Source organism: Carcharhinus amblyrhynchos, chromosome 33 (assembly GCF_965287045.1).
Source record: "Carcharhinus amblyrhynchos chromosome 33, sCarAmb.v2.hapA, whole genome shotgun sequence".
NCBI lineage: Eukaryota > Metazoa > Chordata > Chondrichthyes > Carcharhiniformes > Carcharhinidae > Carcharhinus > Carcharhinus amblyrhynchos.
The window spans coordinates 14,035,422-14,056,811 of record NC_137356.1 but is presented as its reverse complement, the minus strand read 5'-3'; the positions used below and the strand labels follow the sequence as shown (position 1 = coordinate 14,056,811).

The following is a 21,390-nucleotide window of genomic DNA, read 5'->3' as shown; positions in this document are numbered from 1 at the left end:
GGTTGGGGGTGTGAGGGGGGGGTCGGGAGTGTGAGGGGGGGAATGGGGGTGTGAAAGGGCGCTGGGAGGGGACATCCTCAGGATCTGATATGTTTTAATCACTTGCTTCTCCTTCTTCTGAACTCTACTGGGAAATAACACGTTTCCCCCGAATTGGGAAGTTAATCTTTCCCCCAGCTGCCTTCTAGTGCTTTCGAGCTGGTGTGACACCAAAGACCTGGGGAGACGGGGTGGGGTGTAGGAAGTAGAAAATGCAGGGTGGCACCGTGGTTAGCACTGCTGCCTCACAGCGCCAGGGACTTGGGTTCGATTCCCGGCTCGGGTCGCTGTCTGTACGAAGTCTGCACATTCTCCCCGTGTCTGTGTGGGTTTCCTCCGGGTGCTCTGGTTTCCTCCCACCGTCCGTAAGACATGCTGGTTAGGGTGCGTTGGCCGTGCTAAATTCTCCCTCAGTGTACCCAAACATGAGTGTGGCGACTAGGGGATTTTCACAGTAACTTCATTGCAGTGTTAATGTAAGCCTTACTTGCGACACTAATAAATAAAAAAAGTAATAAAAATCAGCGCGATTTCCTGATACCTATTGCAAAGGCTGTTCCCTTAACTACACAAAACAGTCTCAGTGGCAGACCCGAGGAGCGATGGCCCCTCCTCCCCTTCAGGGTGTGTCTGAGATGACAAACTACTGAAAGTTTGCCAGATGATTTCAGTATAGTGAACTGGCAGGGAGAGAGTGAGAGTGCAGTGCTAGCGAGGCAGCACAACTGGACTAACTGGGTACTGTTAAACCTTAGTGAAGAAACCATGCAGATCCGAGACAGCTCCCAACTTCGAGTCGGTATGTAACAGACGATCGGTGTTTGGGAGATTATTGAGCTTTGATGACTGTTAATTTTCATACTGTGAAATATTGTGTTCCCTTTTTTGAAGATTACAATATTAGGTTCTCTCTTTCTCTGTCTAACAATTTACTTCTCTTCAATATTTCATACCTTTCTCACAATTTCTCTGGATTTTTACTCTTTTCCCCATAATTCTTATTATTCTCTTGAGGTATATGATTTATGACTTATTATACTCCCTCTCCCTCTCTCTGTCTCTCCCTCTCTCTGTCTCTCCCTCTCTCTGTCTCTGTCTCTCTGTCTGTGTCTCTCTCTGTGTCTCTCTCTATCTGTGTCTCTCTCTGTGTCTCTCTGTGTCTGTCTGTCTCTCTCTGTCTGTCTCTGTCTGTCTCTCTCTGTCTGTCTCTGTCTCTGTGTCTCTCTGTCTCTGTGTCTCTCTCTCTCTCTGTCTCTGTGTCTCTCTCTGTCTCTGTGTCTCTCTCTGTCTCTTGCTCTCTGTGTCTCTCTCTTTCTGTCTCTTGCTCTCTGTGTGTCCCTATCTCTCTGTCCCTCTGTCTCTCTGCCTCTCTCTCTGTCTGTGTCTCTCCCTCTTTCTCTCTCTGTCTCTCTGTGTCTCTCTGTCTCCGTGTCTCTCTCTCATTTTCTTCCGAACTAATTTTCCTGCTTTTGCTTTCTATCTCTCTCTCTTTCTGTGCCCTCTCTCCCCAACTTGCATTCCTTCACCTCTTACCTTTCTTCTCGTGTTTGGGAATCACTTCCATGTAAATCCTCTCTCTCTCTCTCTCTCTCTCTCTGCCTCTTGTTCCCACCTCTCCCCTTGCCACCCGGTCTGACTTGTGAATAATTCCAGGCGGTTGTCGAACCAGCCCTGAGGGTTTAAAAATAGCCGACTTTCTCATGTGTGAGCTGAGCACAGGGGAGGGCAGTGAAAGAACAATGAATGTTGACCCAAGCCGGGTTGGAAAATTGGTTCTGCGAAAGGCTTTGATTGCTTGAGTCGCAGATGAATTGTGGCTTTGTACTGAGTCAGCTCGAAGTGGCGGCAAACTCCCTTTGATGAGTGCAATCTGCAGGTTATAGATGAGGAGAGAATTATGGTGCTGTGTCTTCAGTAGTATTGAAATTAAGGCGATTGCAGTGTGCGGGTCCGTTATTTTATTGGGACTCTACCTAAGCAGTAGGTTGTTAAGTTGATCTTTCTCTACACCCTAGCTATGACTGTAACACTATATTCTGCTCTCTCTCCTTTCCTTCTCTATCTGTACAGCGCACAAGAAACAGTACTTTTCACTGTGGGCTAATACATGTGGCAATAAGAAATCAGATCAGTAGACATTTGTAAATGAATTTGACACGTCTTGCTGGGATAGTTAAAGTTTATTTATTAGCGTCATAAATAGGCTTACATTAACACTGCAGCGAAGTTACTGTGAAAATCCCCCAGTCGCCACCCTCCGGCGCCTGTTTGGTTACGCTGAGGGGACAATGTAGCACAGCCAACATCTTTTGGACTGTGAGAGGAAAACCCACGCAGACATGGAGAGAACATGCAGACTCCACACAGACGGTGACCCAAGCTGGGAATCGAACCTGGGTCCCTGTGGTTGTGAGGCAGCAGCGCTAACCACTGTGCCACTGCGCCACTTTTAACTCTGAAGACTGTGATTGTGGTTTGGTGCGCTGTGTACAGTGGCGATGTATCACCAAGACGTTGAAATAGTTACTGTCCCGTGTGGCAATGGTGTTTACCCTCACCACCCCCCCTGCTGATTTCACCCCCCCCATCTCACTGTCTCACAGAATAAGCCTTCTGCTGCTACTTTATTTGTTTCCCGATTTTGCGTGTCCCCTCTCTGAACCCCGTAACCCCACACATTTACCCCACTAACTCATCTAACCTGCACATCTTTGGACACTAAGGGGCAATTTAGCATGGCCAATCCACCTAACCCGCACATCTTTGGACACTAAGGGACAAGTTAATATGGCCAATCCACCTAACCTATAGACACAGGGAGAATGTCCAAACTCCATATGGACAGTGATCTGAGACCAGAATCGAACCTGGGTCCCCGGCGCTCTGAGGCAGCAGTGCTAACCACTGTGCCGTCCTCAAATCTGAAGAACGGTTGTTCTGAGTCCAGTGTGGCACTCAGTGGTGATGTATCACCAGGATATTGAAATAGATACTGTCCTATTGCCAAGAGAGAGTTTTTTTTGTTCCAGTTTCAGAGTGGGGAGAAAGTCTGGGGGCTTATGTACCATATCGTGGTGTAGCAGTAAAAGAGGAATATCAGAGAATTTATTCCAAAGGCAGATGTATCTCAGGGTGGCCAGGTTCTCTGTCATTTCCAGCAGCCCTCAAATCATTGGCTCAAACCCAGTGGGAACCCACTCTCAACACATTAACTCTCCCTGTGACAGCAACAAGAATGGGCAGGCGTTACATTGATGTAGCGCCTTTGCTAATCAGCCAGAGTACCTTTCAGTCAACACTGTGCTTTGTTTTAGCCATGCTAAATTTCCTATTACTGTCCAAAGATGTGCAGGTTAGGTGGATTGGCCATGCTAAATTGTCCCTTAGTGTCCAAAGATGTGTAGGTTAGGTGGATTGGCCATGCTAAATTGTCCCTTAGTGTCCAAAGATGTGTAGGTTAGGCGGATTGGCCATGTAGTTTGAGAAACACAGCAAGATCCCACAAACGACAATGGGCTAAATGGACAGATAAACTCCATCGGTCAATTTAGGTCAATGTTGACCAGTACACGATGGGTTAACTCTCCTGCTCTTTTTCCAGTAGTGCTGTGGGATTATTTTAAATGCAGCCTGGGCCATAGAGTCACCCAGCATGGAAAGAGGCCCTTCGGCCCATCACAACTCTTTACTATCTATGAAAGACAATAGCTCCGACAGTGCAGCGCATCCAAAGCTGCATTGAAGTCTCAGTGATCTTACACCCAAGGGTGTCTGTGAGGGTGAAGGGCGCACATTCAGCCACAACTAACACCAAATACTGAGATGTCACAAGAAGGATGAGACTGCAATAAGCACATCAGGAAAGTGTGATTTCAGCAGAATCTAAAGTAATGTTCACGCCTGAGTCATTAAGGCAGCACGGGGTTAGATACAGAGTAAAGCTCCCTCTACACTATCCCCATCAAACACTCCCAGGACAGGTACAGCACGGGGTTAGATACAGAGTAAAGCTCCCTCTACACTATCCCCATCAACAACTCCCAGGACAGGGACAGCACGGGGTTAGATACAGAGTAAATCTCCCTCTACACTGTCCCCATCAAACACTCCCAGGACAGGGACAGCACGGGGTTAGACACAGAGTAAAGCTCCCTCTACACTATCCCCATCAACAACTCCCAGGACAGGGACAGCACGGGGTTAGATACAGAGTAAATCTCCCTCTACACTGTCCCCATCAAACACTCCCAGGACAGGGACAGCACGGGGTTAGATACAGAGTAAAGCTCCCTCTACACTATCCCCATCAAACACTCCCAGGACAGGTACAGCACGGGGTTAGATACAGAGTAAAGCTCCCTCTACACTATCCCCATCAACAGCTCCCAGGACAGGGACAGCACGGGGTTAGATACAGAGTAAATCTCCCTCTACACTGTCCCCATCAAACACTCCCAGGACAGGTACAGCACGGGGTTAGATACAGAGTAAAGCTCCTGCTATACTGTCCCCATCAAACTCTCCCAGGACAGGTACAGCACGGGGTTAGATACAGAGTAAAGCTCTGTCTCCACTGTCCCCCATCAAACACTCCCAGGACAGATACAGCATGGGGTTAGATACAGAGTAAAGCTCCCTCTACACTGTCCCCCATCAAACACTCCCAGGACAGGTACAGCACGGGGTTAGATACAGAGTAAAGCTCTCTCTGCACTGTCCCCCATCAAACACTCCCAGGACAGGTACAGCACGAGGTTAGATACAGAGTAAAGCTCCCTCTACACTGTCCCCATCAAACACTCCCAGGACAGGTACAGCACGGGGATAGATACAGAGTAAAGCTCCCTCTACACTGTCCCCATCAAACACTCCCAGGACAGGTACACCACGGGGTTAGATACAGAGTAAAGCTCTCTCTGCACTGTCCCCATCAAACACTCCCAGGACAGGTACAGCATGGGGTTAGATACAGAGTAAAGCTCCCTCTACACTGTCCCCCCATCAAACACTCCCAGGACAGGTACAGCAGAGCACCAAACTCTTGGTCCTTGCTTGCAGCGTTAGTGGGGTATGGGAGACCGGAGAATTCCGGTCCTTGTCTTTAAACTGCTCCCCCCTCCCCCCCCATTCTGGACTCCCCCGATACCTCAGAGGATTTGATTTGATCGATTATTGTCACATCTATTAACATACTGTGATGCGTATTGTTTCTTGCGCGCTATACAGACAAAGCATACCATTCATAGAGAAGGAAAGGAGAGAGTGCAGAATGTAGTGTCATAGCTAGGGTGTAGAGAAAGATCAACTTAATGCGAGGTAGGTCCATTCAAAAGTCTGACAGCAGCAGGGAAGAAGCTGTTCTTGAGTCGGTCGGTACGTGACCTCAGACTTTTGTATCTTTTTCCTGATGGAAGAAGGTGGAAGAGGGAATGTCCGGGGTGCGTGGGGTCCTTAATTATGCTGGCTGCTTTGCCGAGGCAGCGGGAAGTGTCGACAGAGTCAATGGGTGGGAGGCTGGTTTGTATGATCAGGGTTTACACTAACAGGAATCAGCTTGACAAGGCCTCATGGAATCTTACTTATTTCAATAAGCTCACTTTAACCATATGGGGAGGCGATGGCTCAGTGGTTATAGTGACTGGACTAGTAATCCAGGTACCCAGGATGAGATATGGGGACCCAGATTCGAATCCCACAATGGCAGATATCGAAATTTGATTTCAATAATTAAAAAAAAATTGGAATTATGAGTCTTTTGTCTCCAGATCCACAGCTGAGATGTCACCTGAGGTTGCTCTCCCAGTTTGAGGGAGGGGGGTGGAGGAATGAACTGGTGGTGACTTAACCCCTGAGGGTCACCACACTCCGGGTGAGGGGCACAAGGTTGGGAAGGCATCATCCGATAACAGGAATTGAACCCGCGATGTTGGTTCTGCACCGTGAGCCTGCCAACTGCGCTACCCGAATTTGGGATTTTCCAGCTAGATGCACCCCAAGGCCTGAAATTCCTGGTCAACAGCATGGTCAACAGAAGTTCCTCCTCAACTCTGTGGTTCTGACTCCAGGCCCACAGCAACCTGGCTGACTCTCAAATGCCCTCTGAGATATTCCCAATCCCAGTTTGGGACTGGGAGTAAATTCCAGCGCTGCCAGGGCCCGTAAATTAACGTTTAAATAAAACTGAACCTCACGTTCTTCTGAGGTCCAATGCGGGCAGGCTCGAGCTGCTTAGACTCTTTTCATTGAGCAGCTGCTTTGTCGAGTGTACCTACGGCAAATACAAAAGGCTCACCCCCATCCAGTGGCAGCTCCATCAGTTTGGAACCACTCTCATCAATGACCCAACTGAGATTGGGGTGGGGTGGCACAGTGGTTGACACCGCTGCCTCGTGACCCGGGTTCGATTCCAGCACATTCTCCCCGTGCCTGCGTGGGTTTCCTCCGGGTGCTCCAGTTTCCTCCCGCAGTCCAAAGATGTGTGGGTCAGGTGGATTGGCCGTGCTAAATTGTCCCTTTAGTGTCGGGGCATTAGCAGGGTAAATGCATGGGGTTATGGGAATAAGGCCTGGGTGGGATTGTGGTCGGCCCAGACTCGATGGGCCAAATGGCCTCCTTCTGCACCGTAGGCTTCTAGGCACCAAACCATCCTGATAAAGGGACTAACAGTATTTCCCACCACACCTTTTGCCACTCTTTTTCCAGGAAAAAATTCCGAGAACCTTACAGTGCAGAAGGAGGCCATTCGGACCATTGCATCTGCACCAACCACAATCCCAACCTATCCCCATAACCCCATGCATTTACCCCAACTAGTTCCCCTTGATACTATGGGGCAATTTAACCTGGCCAATCCACCTAATCCGCACAGTGTGGGAACACCCGGAGGAAACCCACGCAGACACGGGGAGAATGTGCTGACTCCATGACCCATATTTGTTCCTTTTTCCTTTGCCCTGACCCATCCTTAATCTCCTACTCGCCCTGATTTCCCACTGTATAATTCTACGTTGCTTCAGTTCTGTCGAAAGATCATTTAAATCCCAAACACTGGCTGGAATTTTACCCCACCCTGCCCGTAATGGGAATCAGAGCAGGCGAGGGGAGGTGGACCATAGACAGATCTGGATCCCCTTCTTAACCAAAGATGAATCATGTCTTCCATGGGCCTTACTCTGTCATGTACCAAGGTTTGGTGAGATCTATCCATTTGTCACAGAATCATAGAATCTCTACAGTACAGATAGAGACCATTCGGCCCATTCAGTCTGTTCCGACCACAATCCCACCCATTTCTATAACCTCACACATTTATAAGCCCCCTGACACTAGGTTCAATTTTAACATGGCCAATCAACCTAATCCGCACGTCTTTCGGACCGAGATAGGAATCTGGAGCACCCAGAAGAAACCCACGCACATACGGGGAGAACGTACAAACTCCGCACAAACAGTGATCCAAGTCGGGAATCGAACCTGGGTCCTTGTCGCTGTGAGGCAGCAGTTCAGAACATTTGATTGATTTTGATTTGATTTGAATTTGTTTTATTATTGTCACATGTATTAATCTATAGTGAGAAGTATTGTTTCTTGCGTGCCATACAGACAAAGCATACCGTTCATAGAGAAGGAAAGGAGAGAGTGCAGAATGTAGTGTTACAGTCACAGCTAGGGTGTAGAGAAAGATCAACTTAACGCGAGGTAGGTCCATTCAAAAGTCTGACGGCAGCAGGGAAGAAGCTGTTCTTGAGTCGGTTGATACGTGACCTCAGACTTTTGTACCTTTTTCCCAATGGAAGAAGGTGGAAGAGAGAATGTCCGGGGTGCACGGGGTCCTTAATTATGCTGGCTGCTTTTCCAAGGCAGCAGGAAGTGTAGACAGAGACAATGGATGGGAGGCTGGTTTGTGTGATGGATTGGGCTACATTCACGACTTTTTTTGTAGTTTGTTGCGGTTTTGGGCAGAGCAGGAGCCCAGACCAAGCTGTGATAGAACCAGAAAGAATGCTTTCTAGGCTGCATCTGTAGAAGTTGACGGGAGTCGTAGCGGACGTGCCAAATTTCCTTAGCCTTCTGAGAAAGTAGAGGGGTTTTCTTAACTATAGTGTCAGCATGGAGGGACCAGGGCAGGTGGTTGGTGATCTGGACACCTAAAAACTTGAAGCTCTCGACCCTTTCTACTTTGTCCCTGTTGATGTAAACAGGGATATGTTCTCTTTTATGCTTCCTGAAGCCGATGACTATCTCCTTTGTTTAGTTGACGTTGAGGTAGAGATTATTATCTCTGGCCGCAATAACCTACCTTGCAGCTTCCCAGTGCTGGAGCCTGTTCTTTGTCAGGGTTACGCAGAGCACAAAGGAAGCAGGTCAAGGCAGGTCCCACAATCTGTTCAGTGGCCTACGAAGGGAAGCATATTTTACACATTGGGATGAGTGAGGGTTTGACTCTGTCCCTCTCTCCCCAGACACTGCCAGACCTGCTGAGTTTATCCAGCGTTCTCTGTTTTTATGTTTTGACCATGCAGAGTGGAGGGTTAAACTGACTAAGAGAAACAGAACACCCTATTAGTTTGTTTATTGGGCATGACCAAGCATCAAAAGCCACAGCACAGACTTCCTGACTTCTGAGAATTCAGCGATAGAGATCAGCCCTCTTGCACAGCAAAAATAAACTTGAGAGATTGGACCTGGAACCTGCAAGACAGATTGTAGATGTTTAACTCCTGGACGGACACTGTGCGTGGCTGTCGCTGGCTGGGCCAGTATTTATTGCCCATCCCTAGTTGCCCTTGGAGGGCAGTTGAGAGTCAACCACATTGCTGTGGCTCTGGAGTCACATGTAGGCCAGACCGGGTAAGGAAGGCAGATTTCCTTCTGTGAAGCGACATTAAAAAGGGGGTGGCACAGTGGTTAGCATTGCTGCCGCCCGGGTTCGATTCCCAGCCTTGGGTCACTGTCTGTGCGGAGTCTGCACATTCTCCCCGTGTCTGCGTGGGTTCTCCTCCGGGCGTTCCGCTTTCTTCCCACAGTCTGAAAGACGTGCTGGTTAGGGAGAACTGTGAACTGGCACAGTGTTTAGCACTGCTGTCTCACAGCACCAGGGACCCGTGTTCGATTCCCGGTTTGGGTCATTGTCTCTGCAGAGTCTGCATGTCCTCCCCGTGTCTGCATGGGTTTTCCTCCGGGTGCTCCGGTTTCCTCCCAGGGTGAACTGGCCGTGCTAAGTTCTCCCTCAGTGTACCCGAACAGGAGTGTGGCGACGAGAGGATTTTCACAGTAACTTCATTGCAGTGTTAATGTAAGCCTACTTGTGACCAATAAATAAACTTTAGTGAGCCAGATGGGTTTTTATGATAATGGACAATGGTTTCATGGTCTTAATTCCAGATTTAAAAAAAATTGAATTCAAGTTTTCACCAGCCCAGAACATTGCCCTGAGTTTCTGTGGTAGCAATGGTGTGGAGATGCCAGCTTTGGGGACTGGGGTGGGCACAGTAAGAAGTCTCACGAAACACCAGGTTAAAGTCCACAGGTTTATTTGGAATCACAAGCTTTCGGAGCGCTGCTCCTTCATAGGATTCCTACAATGCAGAAGAAGGCCATTCAGCCCATCGAGTCTGCTCCGACCACAATCCCCCCCTCAGGCCGGGTTCCTCGCACATTGTTGTAACTCACTGAACGATGACAAGCAAAGTCCTCCACAAGAGGCCTGTTCGGACTCTGTGCGTCAAACTAATGGGATAGCCTGCCACCTGGTGGACTGGGTGAAGGTTACAGCTCGACCCCAGGCCAATGGATTTGTCCTAACACATTGTGCGTCACTCTTTATTCATCCGTAGAATCTTCTATGTCCTTCTGAGATATACTTATTCATTAGTGACGCAAGTCGGCTTACATTAACACCGCAATGAAGTTACTGTGAAATTCCCCTAGTCGTCACACTCTTATTCGGGTACACTCCGGTCGAACTTAGCGCGGCCAATGCACCCTCACCAGCGCGTCTTTCAGACGGTGGGAGGAAACCCCGGAGCACCCGGAGGAAACCCACGCAGATACGGGGAGAATGTGCAGTCCCCGTACAGACAGTGACCCGAGCTGGGAACCGAGCCCGGGTCCCTGGCGCTGTGAGGCAGCAATGCTAAGCACTGTGCCACCCTATTTCTGATTAAATTGAGGATTACGGTGAAAGGGCAGGAAATTGGATATGAGGGATGTTGGTTAGGGTCATCACTCTATTCAGTGGCTCGAAGGGCTGAATGGCCTACTCCTGTTCTTACGGTCATTGTTAGGCACATATTTGTGTACTTCCATTGTTCTGGGGATTTAAAAAAAAATTCTTTCATTGAATTTGGACACCACATTTATTGCCCATCCCTAATTGCCCTTGATGGACCATTTCTGTGGGCAGTTGAGAGTCAACCACATTGCTGTTGTGTCTGGAGTCACATGTAGGCCAGACCGGATGAGGACTGCAGACTTCCTTCCCTAAAGGATGGGGAATCGATGGCCTAGTAGTATTATCGCTAGAAACTCAGCTAATGTTCTGGGGGACCCGGGTTCGAATCCCGCCACGGCAGAGGGTGGAATTTAAATTCAATAAAAAATATTTGGAATTAAGAATCTACTGATGGAACCATTGTCGGAAAAACCCATCTGGTTCAACAATGCCCCTTTAGGGAAGGAAATCTGCCGTCCTTACCCCGGTCTGGCCTACATGTGACTCCAGAGCCACAGCAATGTGGTTGACTCTCAACTGCCCTCCAAGGGCAACTAGGGATGGGCAATAAATACTGACCATGCCCCACGAATGAGTAATAAAAAAAAGAACCAGATGGGTTTTTCCGACAATGGTTTCACGGTCATCTGTAGATTCTTAATTCCAGAGATTTTAAAATTGAATTCGGATTCCACCATCTGCCGTGTGGGGGATTCGACCCTGGTCCCCCAGAACGTGAGCCGAGCTTCGAGACGTTTGACTTCAGGTTTGCGCTGAATTCAGATTTCACCATCGGCCACGGTGGGTCCGACGCCTGCTCTCACGAGCATTGTCTGTAGTCCGGTGGCAATGTTATGCCACAATGCCAGCAGCCACCGTTCCTGCGCACTCAACCTAGCCTCCTCAATGGGCAGCACTCATACCTCGTGTCAGCCAGAACGGAGGGCAGATTTCCGTCCCTGAAGGGGCGTTAGTGAACCAGATGGTGTCACCCACGCTGCGTTCAATTCTCGATTGAGAATTTAAATTCCGCCAGCTGCCCATGTCCCCCCCCCCCCGAGCATTAGACCGGGGGGGGTCTCTGGATTACTAGCCCAGTGACGTGACCACCAGCTTCTCTGCTTCCACCACACTTATCTGTGTTAAAAACCATTACCCGCAGTGTCTAACTCCTGTTGTTCTGATTTTTTACAGCACTTTACTTTTACATTGTAATAATTCCATGTTTCATTGGAGCAAAACCATGTCCCTCTGGATTCTACCGTTCATCAAACAAAACCTGTGTCGGTGAGTCAGAGTATAGAAGCTTACACCTTCTGGTTTTAAATGATTAATTCAAAAGAAATATTTTGATTTTATTTATTATTGCCACATGTATGGGGATGCAGTGAAAAGTATTGTTTCTTGTGCGTATACAAACAATGCATACCGTTCATAGAGTGCGTAGGGGAGAAAGAAAGGAGAGGGGACAGAATGTAGGCTGGGTTTTCTCCCCGAAAAGATTCTCCGTGCTGAATTCGCGTAGAAACTGGAGTAACTCCTGTGGGAATTTCAAAATGAATCTCTCACACTCTGAGCACTCAGTGAGATTCAGGCTGAAAGGGTGTTTTTAGGGAACATTAAAGCGGACAAATCCCCAGGGCCTAATGCCATCTATCCTAGACTGCTCAGGGAGACAAGAGATGAAATTGCTGACCATTTTCTGATGCAAATCCTTGTCTCTTCACTGGACACAGGTGAGGTCCCTGAGGATTGGAGGATAGCGAGTGTGGTACCGTTATTTAAGAAGGGTAGCAGGGATAACAAGGTAATTATAGGCCGGTGAGCTTGATGTCCATGGTAGGGAAGCTGTTGGAGAGGATTCTTAAAGATAGGATGTTTGCGCATTTAGAACGGAACAATCTCATTAGTGGCAGACAGCGTGGCTTTGTAAGAGGGAGGTCATGCCTTACAAATTTGGTGGAGTTTTTTGAGGAGATGACAAAAACGGTTGACGAAGGAAGGGTGTCGTCTGTATGGATTTCAGTAAGGCTTTTGACAAAGTCCCTCATGGCAGGTTGGTTAAGAAGGTTAAGGCTCATGGGATACAAGGAGAGGTGGCTAGATGGGTAGAGAACTGGCTTGGCCACAGGAGACAGGGTAGCAGTCGAAGGATCTTTTTCCGGCTGGAGGCCTGTGACCGGTGGTGTTCCGCAGGGCTCTGTACTGGGACCTTTGCTATTTGTAATATATATAAATGATATGGAAGAAGGTGTAATTGGTGTTATCAGCAAGTTTGCGGATGACGCGTTGATGGCTGGATTTGCGGATAATTATGAGCATTGTTGAACAATACAGCAGGATATAGATAGGCTGGAAAATTGGGCGGAGAAATGGCAGATGGAATTTAATCCAGATAAATGTGAGGTGATGCGTTTTGGAAGAACGAATGTAGGGGGGGAGTATGCAGTAAATGGCAGGGCCATCAAGAGTATAGAAACAAGTCCACAAATCCCTGAAGGTGGCAGCACAGGTGGAGAAGGTGGTGAAGAAGGCATATGGTATGCTTGCCTTTATAGGACGGGATGTAGAGTATAAAAGCTGGAGTCTGATGGTGCAGCTGTATAGAACGCTGGTTAGGCCACATTTTGAGTACTGCGTCCAATTCTGGTCACCGCACTGCCAGAAGGACGTGGAGGCTTTAGAGAGAGTGCAGAGAAGGTTTACCAGGATGCTGTCTGGTATGGAGGGTCTTAGCTATGAGGAGAGAGTGGGTAGACTAGGGTTCTTCTCCCTGGAAAGTTGGAGAATGAGGGGAGACCTAATAGAGGTGTACAAAATTATGAGGGCTATAGATAGGGTGAATAGTGGGAAGCTTTATCCCAGGTTGGAGGTGACGATCACGAGGGGTCACAGGCTGAAGGTGAGAGGGGTGAGGTATAACTCCGATATCAGAGGGACGTTTTTTACACAGAGGGCGGTGGGGGCCTGGAATGCGTTGCCAAATAGGGTGGTGGAGGCGGACACACTGGGAACGTTTAAGAATTATCTGGATAGTCACATGAACAGACTGGGAATGGAGGGATACAAACAAATGGTCTAGTTGGACCAATGAGCAGCGCAGGTTTGGAGGGCCGAAGGGCCTGTTTCCTGTACTGTTCTTTGTTCTTTAAAATCCAGGGGCAGGGCCTATTCCCACTGGAGAGGCCAGCAGCAAAGCACCGAGCAGGCCCCCCCCCCCCCCCCCCCCACGTCGATCTGTCATTAGCAGAGATCGGCGCACACACAGTAACCCTGCACCGCCAGCCTCCCGATCACTGGCCAGCCCCGCGACCCCACAGCACTGCCCCCTCCGATCCGCCCAGTTCGCTGGCCTCCCAGACGTCTCTGGGCCAGCCCCGACGCCGCACCCTCCTCCTCCACCCCCCCTCTCCACCATGGTCAACGCTGATCAGCTCCTTAGCTCCGTCTGCCACTGGTCTCTCTCCGCAGAGTAAGAAGTCTCACAGCACCAGGTTAAAGTCCAACCAGTTTATTTGACAGTAAACCCACAAGAAATAGGAGGTGGCCATTCGGCCCATTAAACCATCACTGCCACAATATGCTCGAACTCCATGACCCTTGATTCCCTCGTCGATCAGGATTCTGTCGAACTCGATCGTTGAACGGTTGGACTTTACTGTTCACTCAACACTAACAGCCCTCGCTCTGGGAGAAGGAATTTCTACACAGCTCCACGTTAACTCTGAAGCCACTTATTTTGACACATTGTCCTTTAGATCTCGAGGCTCCCCCAAGGAGGGGAACACTCTTCTTCAGCATCTTCAATAAAGTCTTCGAGACGCCAACGTGTAGCGATCCAACCCGCTTCACCCGTCAACCATTAGGAAGGGGCAGGCGACGCTGGCCGTGCCAAATTGCCCCTTCGTGTTTGGAAGATCTGCAGGTTAGACACGAGTCTTTTTGTCTGTTTGATGGATCTCTCAACACGGGAGGTTGTTTCATCTTCAGCATCCACTGAGTTGGAATTCACCATCCCCCACAATAGAGTGGTTCCTTCAGATCGTTCCAGAAAGGGGCCAGCTTGAATAACGTTGTCCAGTCTCTGGAGTGGAGCGTGTGTCCTTGGAGGCCAGCCAGCACTGAGCTGTGCTAAAGGTTCCTATGTTCAAAGCAAAGTGGCTGAATTTATTACTATTCGCCCACCAATGCCTCTACTTTCTCAGAAGTATAAGGAAATCTGACCTGTCCGCTACAACTCTCACTGATACCTCCAGATGCAGTAAGAGGTCTCACAACACCAGGTTCTTACTGTGTTCACCCCAGTCCAACGCTGGTATCTCCACATCATGACTACTATCAATCCTCCAGATGTACCACAGAATGCATTCTTTCTGGTTGTATCACAGCTTGGTATGGGCTCCTGCTCTGCCCAAGACTGCAAGAAACTACAAAAGGTCGCAAATGTAGCCCAGTCCGTCACACAAACACCAGTCTCCCGTCCATTGACTCTGTCTACACTTCCCGCTGCCTCGGGAAAAAACAGCCAGCATAATCCAGGACCCCACACACCCCGGGCATTCTCTCTTCCACCTTCTTCCATCGGGAAAAAGATTCTAAAGTCTGAGAACACGTACCAACCGACTCATTATCATAAGACTACATTCTGCTCTGTGCGTTCTGCGTTTTACTTCTCTATGAGTGGTATGCTCTGCCGTAGAGCGCGCAAGAGACAATACTTCTCACTGAATGCTAATAGATGTGACAATAGTAAAACAAATCAACAGCTCCCCAGCGAAGGGAGGCCATGGAGGGCCCCCAGGAGGTCGGGGATAAAGGGGGCATCGCCTAGGCATTGCCAGCCTGTGCCCCCTGGCATTGCCCAAGGGGCAAAGTGTCAATGCCCAGGGGGGCATTTCTATTGGGTTACACATTTCATTGTGAACAAAAAAAGGCCCAGCACTAATCTCATGCTGTAGACTATCAAAAGATTAATCTTTTGGGATGTGGGTGTCACTGGTTACACCAGTATTTATTGCCCATCCCTAATTGCTCCTTGAGAAGGTGGAGGTGAGCAGCCTTCTTGAGCCGCTCCTGTCCCTGTTGGTGTAGGTATATCCACGGTGCTGTTAGGGAGGGAGTTCCAGGATTTTGACCCAGCGACAGTGAAGAAACGGCCGATATATTCCCGAGTCAGGATGGTGAGTGGCTTGGAGGGGAACTCCCAGGGGGTGGTGTTCCCCATGTATCTGCTGCCCTTGTCCTTCTAGACAGTAGAGGTCTCAGATTTGGAAGGTGCTGCCTAAGGATCTCTGGTGAATTGCTGTAGGTGGTACACACGGCTGTTACTGAGCGTTGGTGGTGATGGGAGTGAATGTTTGTGGATGTGATGCCAACCAACTGGGCTGCTTTGTCCTGGCTGGTGTCGGGCTTCTTGAGTCTTGATAGAATAGAATCATAAAATCCCTACAGTGCAGAAGGAGGCCATTCGGCCCATTGAGTCTGCACCGGCCACAATCCCAGCCAGGCACTATTTCCGTGACTCCTCACGTTCATTCCCTTGACACCAATTTAGCTTGTCCAATCAACCTAACCCACACAAGTTTTGATCACGAGGGGACATAGCTTTAAATTAAGGGGTGGTAGTTATAGGACAGATGTCAGAGGTAGCTTCTTTACCCAGAGGGTGGTGGGGGATTGGAATGCCCTGCCTGCTGCAGTTGTAGATGCGCCTAGTTTGGGGACGTTTAAGAGGTCCGTGGATAGGTTAATGGATGGAAAGGGATTAGTTTAGGTTAGAGGGTCATTGCTTTTTTAATTGGTCAGCGCAACATCGTGGGCCAAAGGGCCTGTTCTGCGCTGTATTGTTCTATGTTCTATGTTCTATGGGAGGAAACCGGGGCACCCGGAGGAAACCCACGCAGACACGGGGAGAATGTGCAAACTTCACACAGACAGTGACCCAAGCTGGGAATCAAACCCAGGTCCCTGGTGCTGTGAGGCAGCAGTGCTAACCCACTGTGCTGCCCGTTTGAGCAGGGCAGAAACTGAGGCACAGTCACCCTGACTAGAGCTTCAAATAATTAGGCCTGATAATATCAGGGTATTGATTTTGTATATATGGTTTATATATATATTATATGGCTGCAGCTTTACAAGGCTCTGGTCAGACCACATTTGGAATATTGTGAGTAATTTTGGGCAGTATCTAAGGGAGAATGTGCTGGCCCTGGAAGGACTCATACTGACCCCTGTGGTACACCGCTGGTAACTGGCCTCCAGTCTGAAAATTTTCCCTCCACCACCACCCTCTGGCTTTTATGATACAGCCAGTTACTTATCCAATTGGCCAAATTTCCTTCTATCCCACACCTCCTTATCTTCTTCATGAGCCTACCATGGGGAACCTTATCAAACGCCTTACTAAAATCCATGTATACAACATCAACTGCTCTACCTTCATCCAGACGCTTAGTTACTTCCTCAAAAAATTCAATCAAATTTGTGAGGCAGGACTTACCCCTCATGAAACCATGCTGACTAGCCCGGATTAAACTGAATCTTTCCAAATGGTCATAAGTTCTATCCCTCTGGACCCTTTCCATTAACTTACTGACCACTGAAGTAAGACTAACTGGCCTATAATTACCAGGGTCATTCCTATTTCCTTTCTTGAAGAGAGGAACAACATTCGCCACTCTCCAGTCCTCTGGCACAATCCCCGTAACAATGAGGACCCAAAGATCAAAGCTAAAGACTCCGCAAACTCATCCCTTGCCTCCCAAAGTATCCTAGGATGTATCCCACCTGGTCCAGGGGATTTATCCACCCTCAGGTTTTTCAAAATTGCTAATACATCATCCCTCAGAACATCCACCTCCTCCATGCTATCAGCATGTATCAAGCACTCCTCCTCAAAAACATGGTCTCTCTCCTTAGTGAACACTGAAGAAAAATATTCATTCAACACCTCACCTATCCCTTCTGATTCCATGCACAAGTTCCCACTACTATCCTTGACTGGCCCTAACCTCACCCTGGACATTCTTTTATTTCTCACATAAGAGTAAAAAGCCTTGGGGTTTTCCTTTATCCGACCCGCCAAGAACTTCTCATGCTCCCTCCTAGCTCTCCTAAGCCCTTTTTTTTAACCCATTCCGAGCTACCTTGTAACCTTCAAGCAACCCAACTGAACCTTGTTTTTTCATCTTTACATACACTTCCTTTTTCCTCTTGACAAGACATTCAATCTCCTTTGTGAACCATGATTCCCTCACTTGGCCATTTCCTCCCCGCCTGACAGGGACATACCTATCAAGGACACACAGTATTTGTTCCTTGAAAAAGCTCCGCTTTTCGTTTGTGTCCATACCTGACAGTTTCCGTTCCCATCTTATGCTCCCTAATTCTTGCCTAATCGCATCGTAATTACCCCCTGCTCCAATTATAAACCTTGCCCTGCTGTGTGACCCTATCCCTCTCCATTGCAATAATGAAGGACACCGAATTGTGGTCACTATCTCCCCAAAGTACTCACCCACAAACAAACCTAACACTTGGCCTGGTTCATTGCCCAGTACCAAGTCCAATGTGGCCCCACCTCTTGTCGGCTTACCCACATATTGAGTCAGGAAACCCTCCTAGACACACTGTACAAAGAGTGTCCCATCCGAACAATTCGACCTATAAAGGTTCCAATCAATATTTGGAAGGTTAAAGTCACCCATGGTAACTACCCTGTGACCTCCACACCTATCCATAATCTGCTTTGCCCATTTCCTCCTCCGCATCTCTATTACTATTTGGTGGCTTATAGAAAACTCCTAACAATGTGACTGATCCTTTCCTATTTCTAACTTCAGCCCATATTACCTCAGTAGGCAGATCGCCCTCAAAAATGCCTTTCAGCAGCTGTTAAACTACCCTTGATTAACAATGCCACTCCTCCACCTCTTTTACCGCCTGCCCTACTCTTACTAAAACATCTACACCCTGGAACTGCCAACAATCAATCTTATTGAAACGCACAGGATACTGCGAGGCCCGGATAGAGTGGACGTGGGGAAGATGTTTCCATTAGTCGGAGAGACTCGGATCCGAGGGCACAGCCTCAGGGTAAAGGGACAACCCTTTAGAACCGAGATGAGGAGGAATTTCTTCAGCCAGATGACGGTGAATCTGTGGAATTCATTGCCACAGAAGGCTGTGGGGGCCAGGTCATTGTGTCTTTGAGACAGAGAGAGATAGGTTCTTGGTTGGTGAGGGGATCAAAGGTTGTAGGGAAAAGGCAGGAGAATGGGGATGAGAAACTTATCAGCCTTGATTGAATGGCGGAGAACATCCAATGGGCCAAATGGCTTCCTTAAGAAGTGTAGGGATTGCACTAAGTTCCGAATGATCTACTCTTGTTCCCTATCCGTATGTATGGAAAGTGGATTTGAGTTGGAAGAGCAGCTATGATTATATTAAATGACTCATCAGGTACAAATCTTACCACACATATTTCTTATTTTCTTCGATCTCTATTAAAGCCTGTAACCTTTCTCTTCATTTCAGATGACAATGAGTGCGGTGATGATGACAATACTGCATCAGCAATGTGCGGTGTAAACACGGAGTGTTACAATACACCTGGGAGTTTCTACTGTACCTGTAAGAAAGGATATTCCAACCCATCAAGAAAATATAATTTTACCACAAGGGCGAACTGTTACGGTGAGCATAATTTTATATTGATTCTTTCAATGCTTTACTTTGTGGCGTGATAGGGGAGTTCATGCATTCTTTTCAGTGCACTTAGCACCAGTCAAAGGGTTAAAGGTTATGGGTCATTCGTGGCCTGAACTGGGAGCACTGAATGGGCAGGCAAACATCCAACCCTCCCCCCTACCCCCCCCCACCCGCTCTCCAACCCCCCCTCCCCCACCCCCTCTCCAACCCCCCCTCCCCCACCCGCTCTCCAACCCCCCCTCCCCCACCCGCTCTCCAACCCCCCCCGCCCGCTCTCCAACCCCCAGATTCCCCCATCCGCTCTCCAACCCCCCCCTCCCCCATCCGCTCTCCAACCCCCCCTCCCCAACCCGCTCTCCAACCCCCCCTCCCCCACCCGCTCTCCAACCCCCCCTCCCCAACCCGCTCTCCAACCCCCGCCTCCTTCATTCACTCTCTAACCCCCCTTCCCCTACCCACTCCCCATAAACCACTCTCCAGCCCCCGGTCCCCTACCCACTCTCCACCCTCGCCCCTCTCCCAACCACCACCCCCATCCTCTCCCTCAACAAGATCCCACCCACCCTCCTCACCCACTGGCCAAATCTCCCCCCGCCCACACCCACTTGACGTTCAGCAGGAAATGACCTCACGCGCGGTGCCGAAATTTTGGATTGCGGTCTTGCGCCCACGTGCCTGGCTTTGGTGGAGTTGTCCGACCTGTTTTGTAGCTACCCATGGCACCACTGGCGGCTTGGACGGTCTTGGCAAGCTGGCCGGAATGGCGGGCATGGGGCGTGCCTGGCGTGGATGGCTTACGTTGGTTGCATGGTTGGCAAGGGGAGGGTGGTGGGGCGGCAGATCTCCCATTAACACGTGTAACCTGGTACGGTTGGTTCAGTTGGCATGGCTGGCAGTGATGTAATCTTAATACTGTAGGCTTGAGAGACGGCGCCGTGGGCAAGATGTTGGTCGAGGTGCATGGCTGAAGGTAGTGGCTGCTGTGGCTGACTTAGCGAGTCATGGTATGAGTAGTCAGCATGAGTGGCATCCTCTGCGGCTGGTAGACGTACTTTGGGCATGGCGCTTACTGAACTCTTGACTCTTTCAACCACGCATGGCTCTTCCCAGGTGTCTGAGTTTGATGACACGGTTGACGTTTAGCTTGGCGGACAGGTGAACACACACGGATTAGAGAATAAAATCTTCTCTCTCCCAGTTGTGACCCCAAGTCCAGTCGGGCAAGATATCTAACGGCGGTGCACAGTGGTTAGCACTGCTGCCTCACAGCGCCAAGGTTCGATTGCGGGTGGCTTGGGTGACTGTCTGCCTGTGTGCCGTTTCCACGTTCCCCCCCGCGTCTGCGTGGGTTTCCCCTGGACGCTCCGGTTTCCACCCACAGTCCAAAAAATGTGTAGTTTAGGTGGATTGGCCATGCTAAATTGCCCCTTAGTGTCCAAAGATGTGTAGTTTAGGTGGATTGGCCATGCTAAATTGCCCCTTAGTGTCCAAAGATGTGTATTTTAGGTGGATTGGCCATGCTAAATTGTCCCTTAGTGTCTAAAGATGTGTTGGTTAGGGGGATTAACAGGATAAATACATGGGTTTATGGGGATAGGGCCTGGGTAAGATTCTCCAGGAGAGAGTCGATCCAGACTCGATGGGCTGAATCGCCACCTCCTGAACTGCAGGGTAAGATCCTTTGTTTACGAGTCCAGATTATTCTCTGGCAGAACAACCATTTGTGTCCTAGAATAAACATTAGCCGTATCAAACAGTTCTGAAGCAAAGGTTGCCCAGGAACTGGGCATTCACAGAGAATTCCTCTGGCATTGGACCTGATTTGGAGTGAATCTTATAGCAAACACTCCAAACCCACCTCTAAAATTATCCTTGGCCTTCAGACGGTCTCTCCAGAGAGGTTAAAGTGACATAGATCTTCAGAATTTACCGAGTGCTCTGTATTATGATGATACAGTGCCATTAGGTCAAATCTGTGCGCAACTCTGAGAAATCATAGAATCCCTACAGTGCAGAAGGAGGCCATTCAGCCCATCGAGTCTGCACCCAACCACAATCCCCACCCACGCCCTACCCCCATAGCCCCATGCATTTACCCTAACTAGCCCCCATGACACTAAGGGGCAATTTAGCACGGCCAATCCAACTACCCACACGTGGGAGGAAACTGGAGCCCCCGGAGGAAACCCACGCAGACACGGGGAGAATGTGCAGACCACATGAAGACAGTGACCCGAGTCTGGGGAATCGAACCCTGGCGCTATGAGGCAGAGGTGCTAATCGCTGTGCCACCGTGCTGCCCTTGGTCTGGAGTGACCAGCGCCAAGGGGGAGGAGAACTGTTGGATTTGCAACTGGGCGTAAACATATTCGGAGCTCGCCGATACTGCAGTGTCGCTGTGCAGAGTCTGCATGTTCTTCCTGTCTCTG

At 49.2% G+C, this 21,390-nt stretch overlaps 1 protein-coding gene across 2 annotated transcripts in view; it reads left to right on the top strand.

Annotated features, from left to right (window-relative positions):
• The first annotated feature begins 733 nt into the window (after window positions 1–733).
• Window positions 734–21,390, top strand: part of LOC145360917 (adhesion G protein-coupled receptor E5-like) — a 64,040-nt gene continuing 43,383 nt past the window's right edge. For both annotated transcript variants that reach the window (XM_080216422.1, XM_080216421.1), the window contains exons 1-3: window positions 734–838; window positions 11,447–11,539; window positions 18,788–18,946. In XM_080216422.1, the coding sequence (XP_080072548.1) occupies window positions 805–838; window positions 11,447–11,539; window positions 18,788–18,946 (286 nt within the window). In that variant the 5' untranslated portion in view covers window positions 734–804. The remainder of the gene's footprint in view (window positions 839–11,446; window positions 11,540–18,787; window positions 18,947–21,390) is intronic.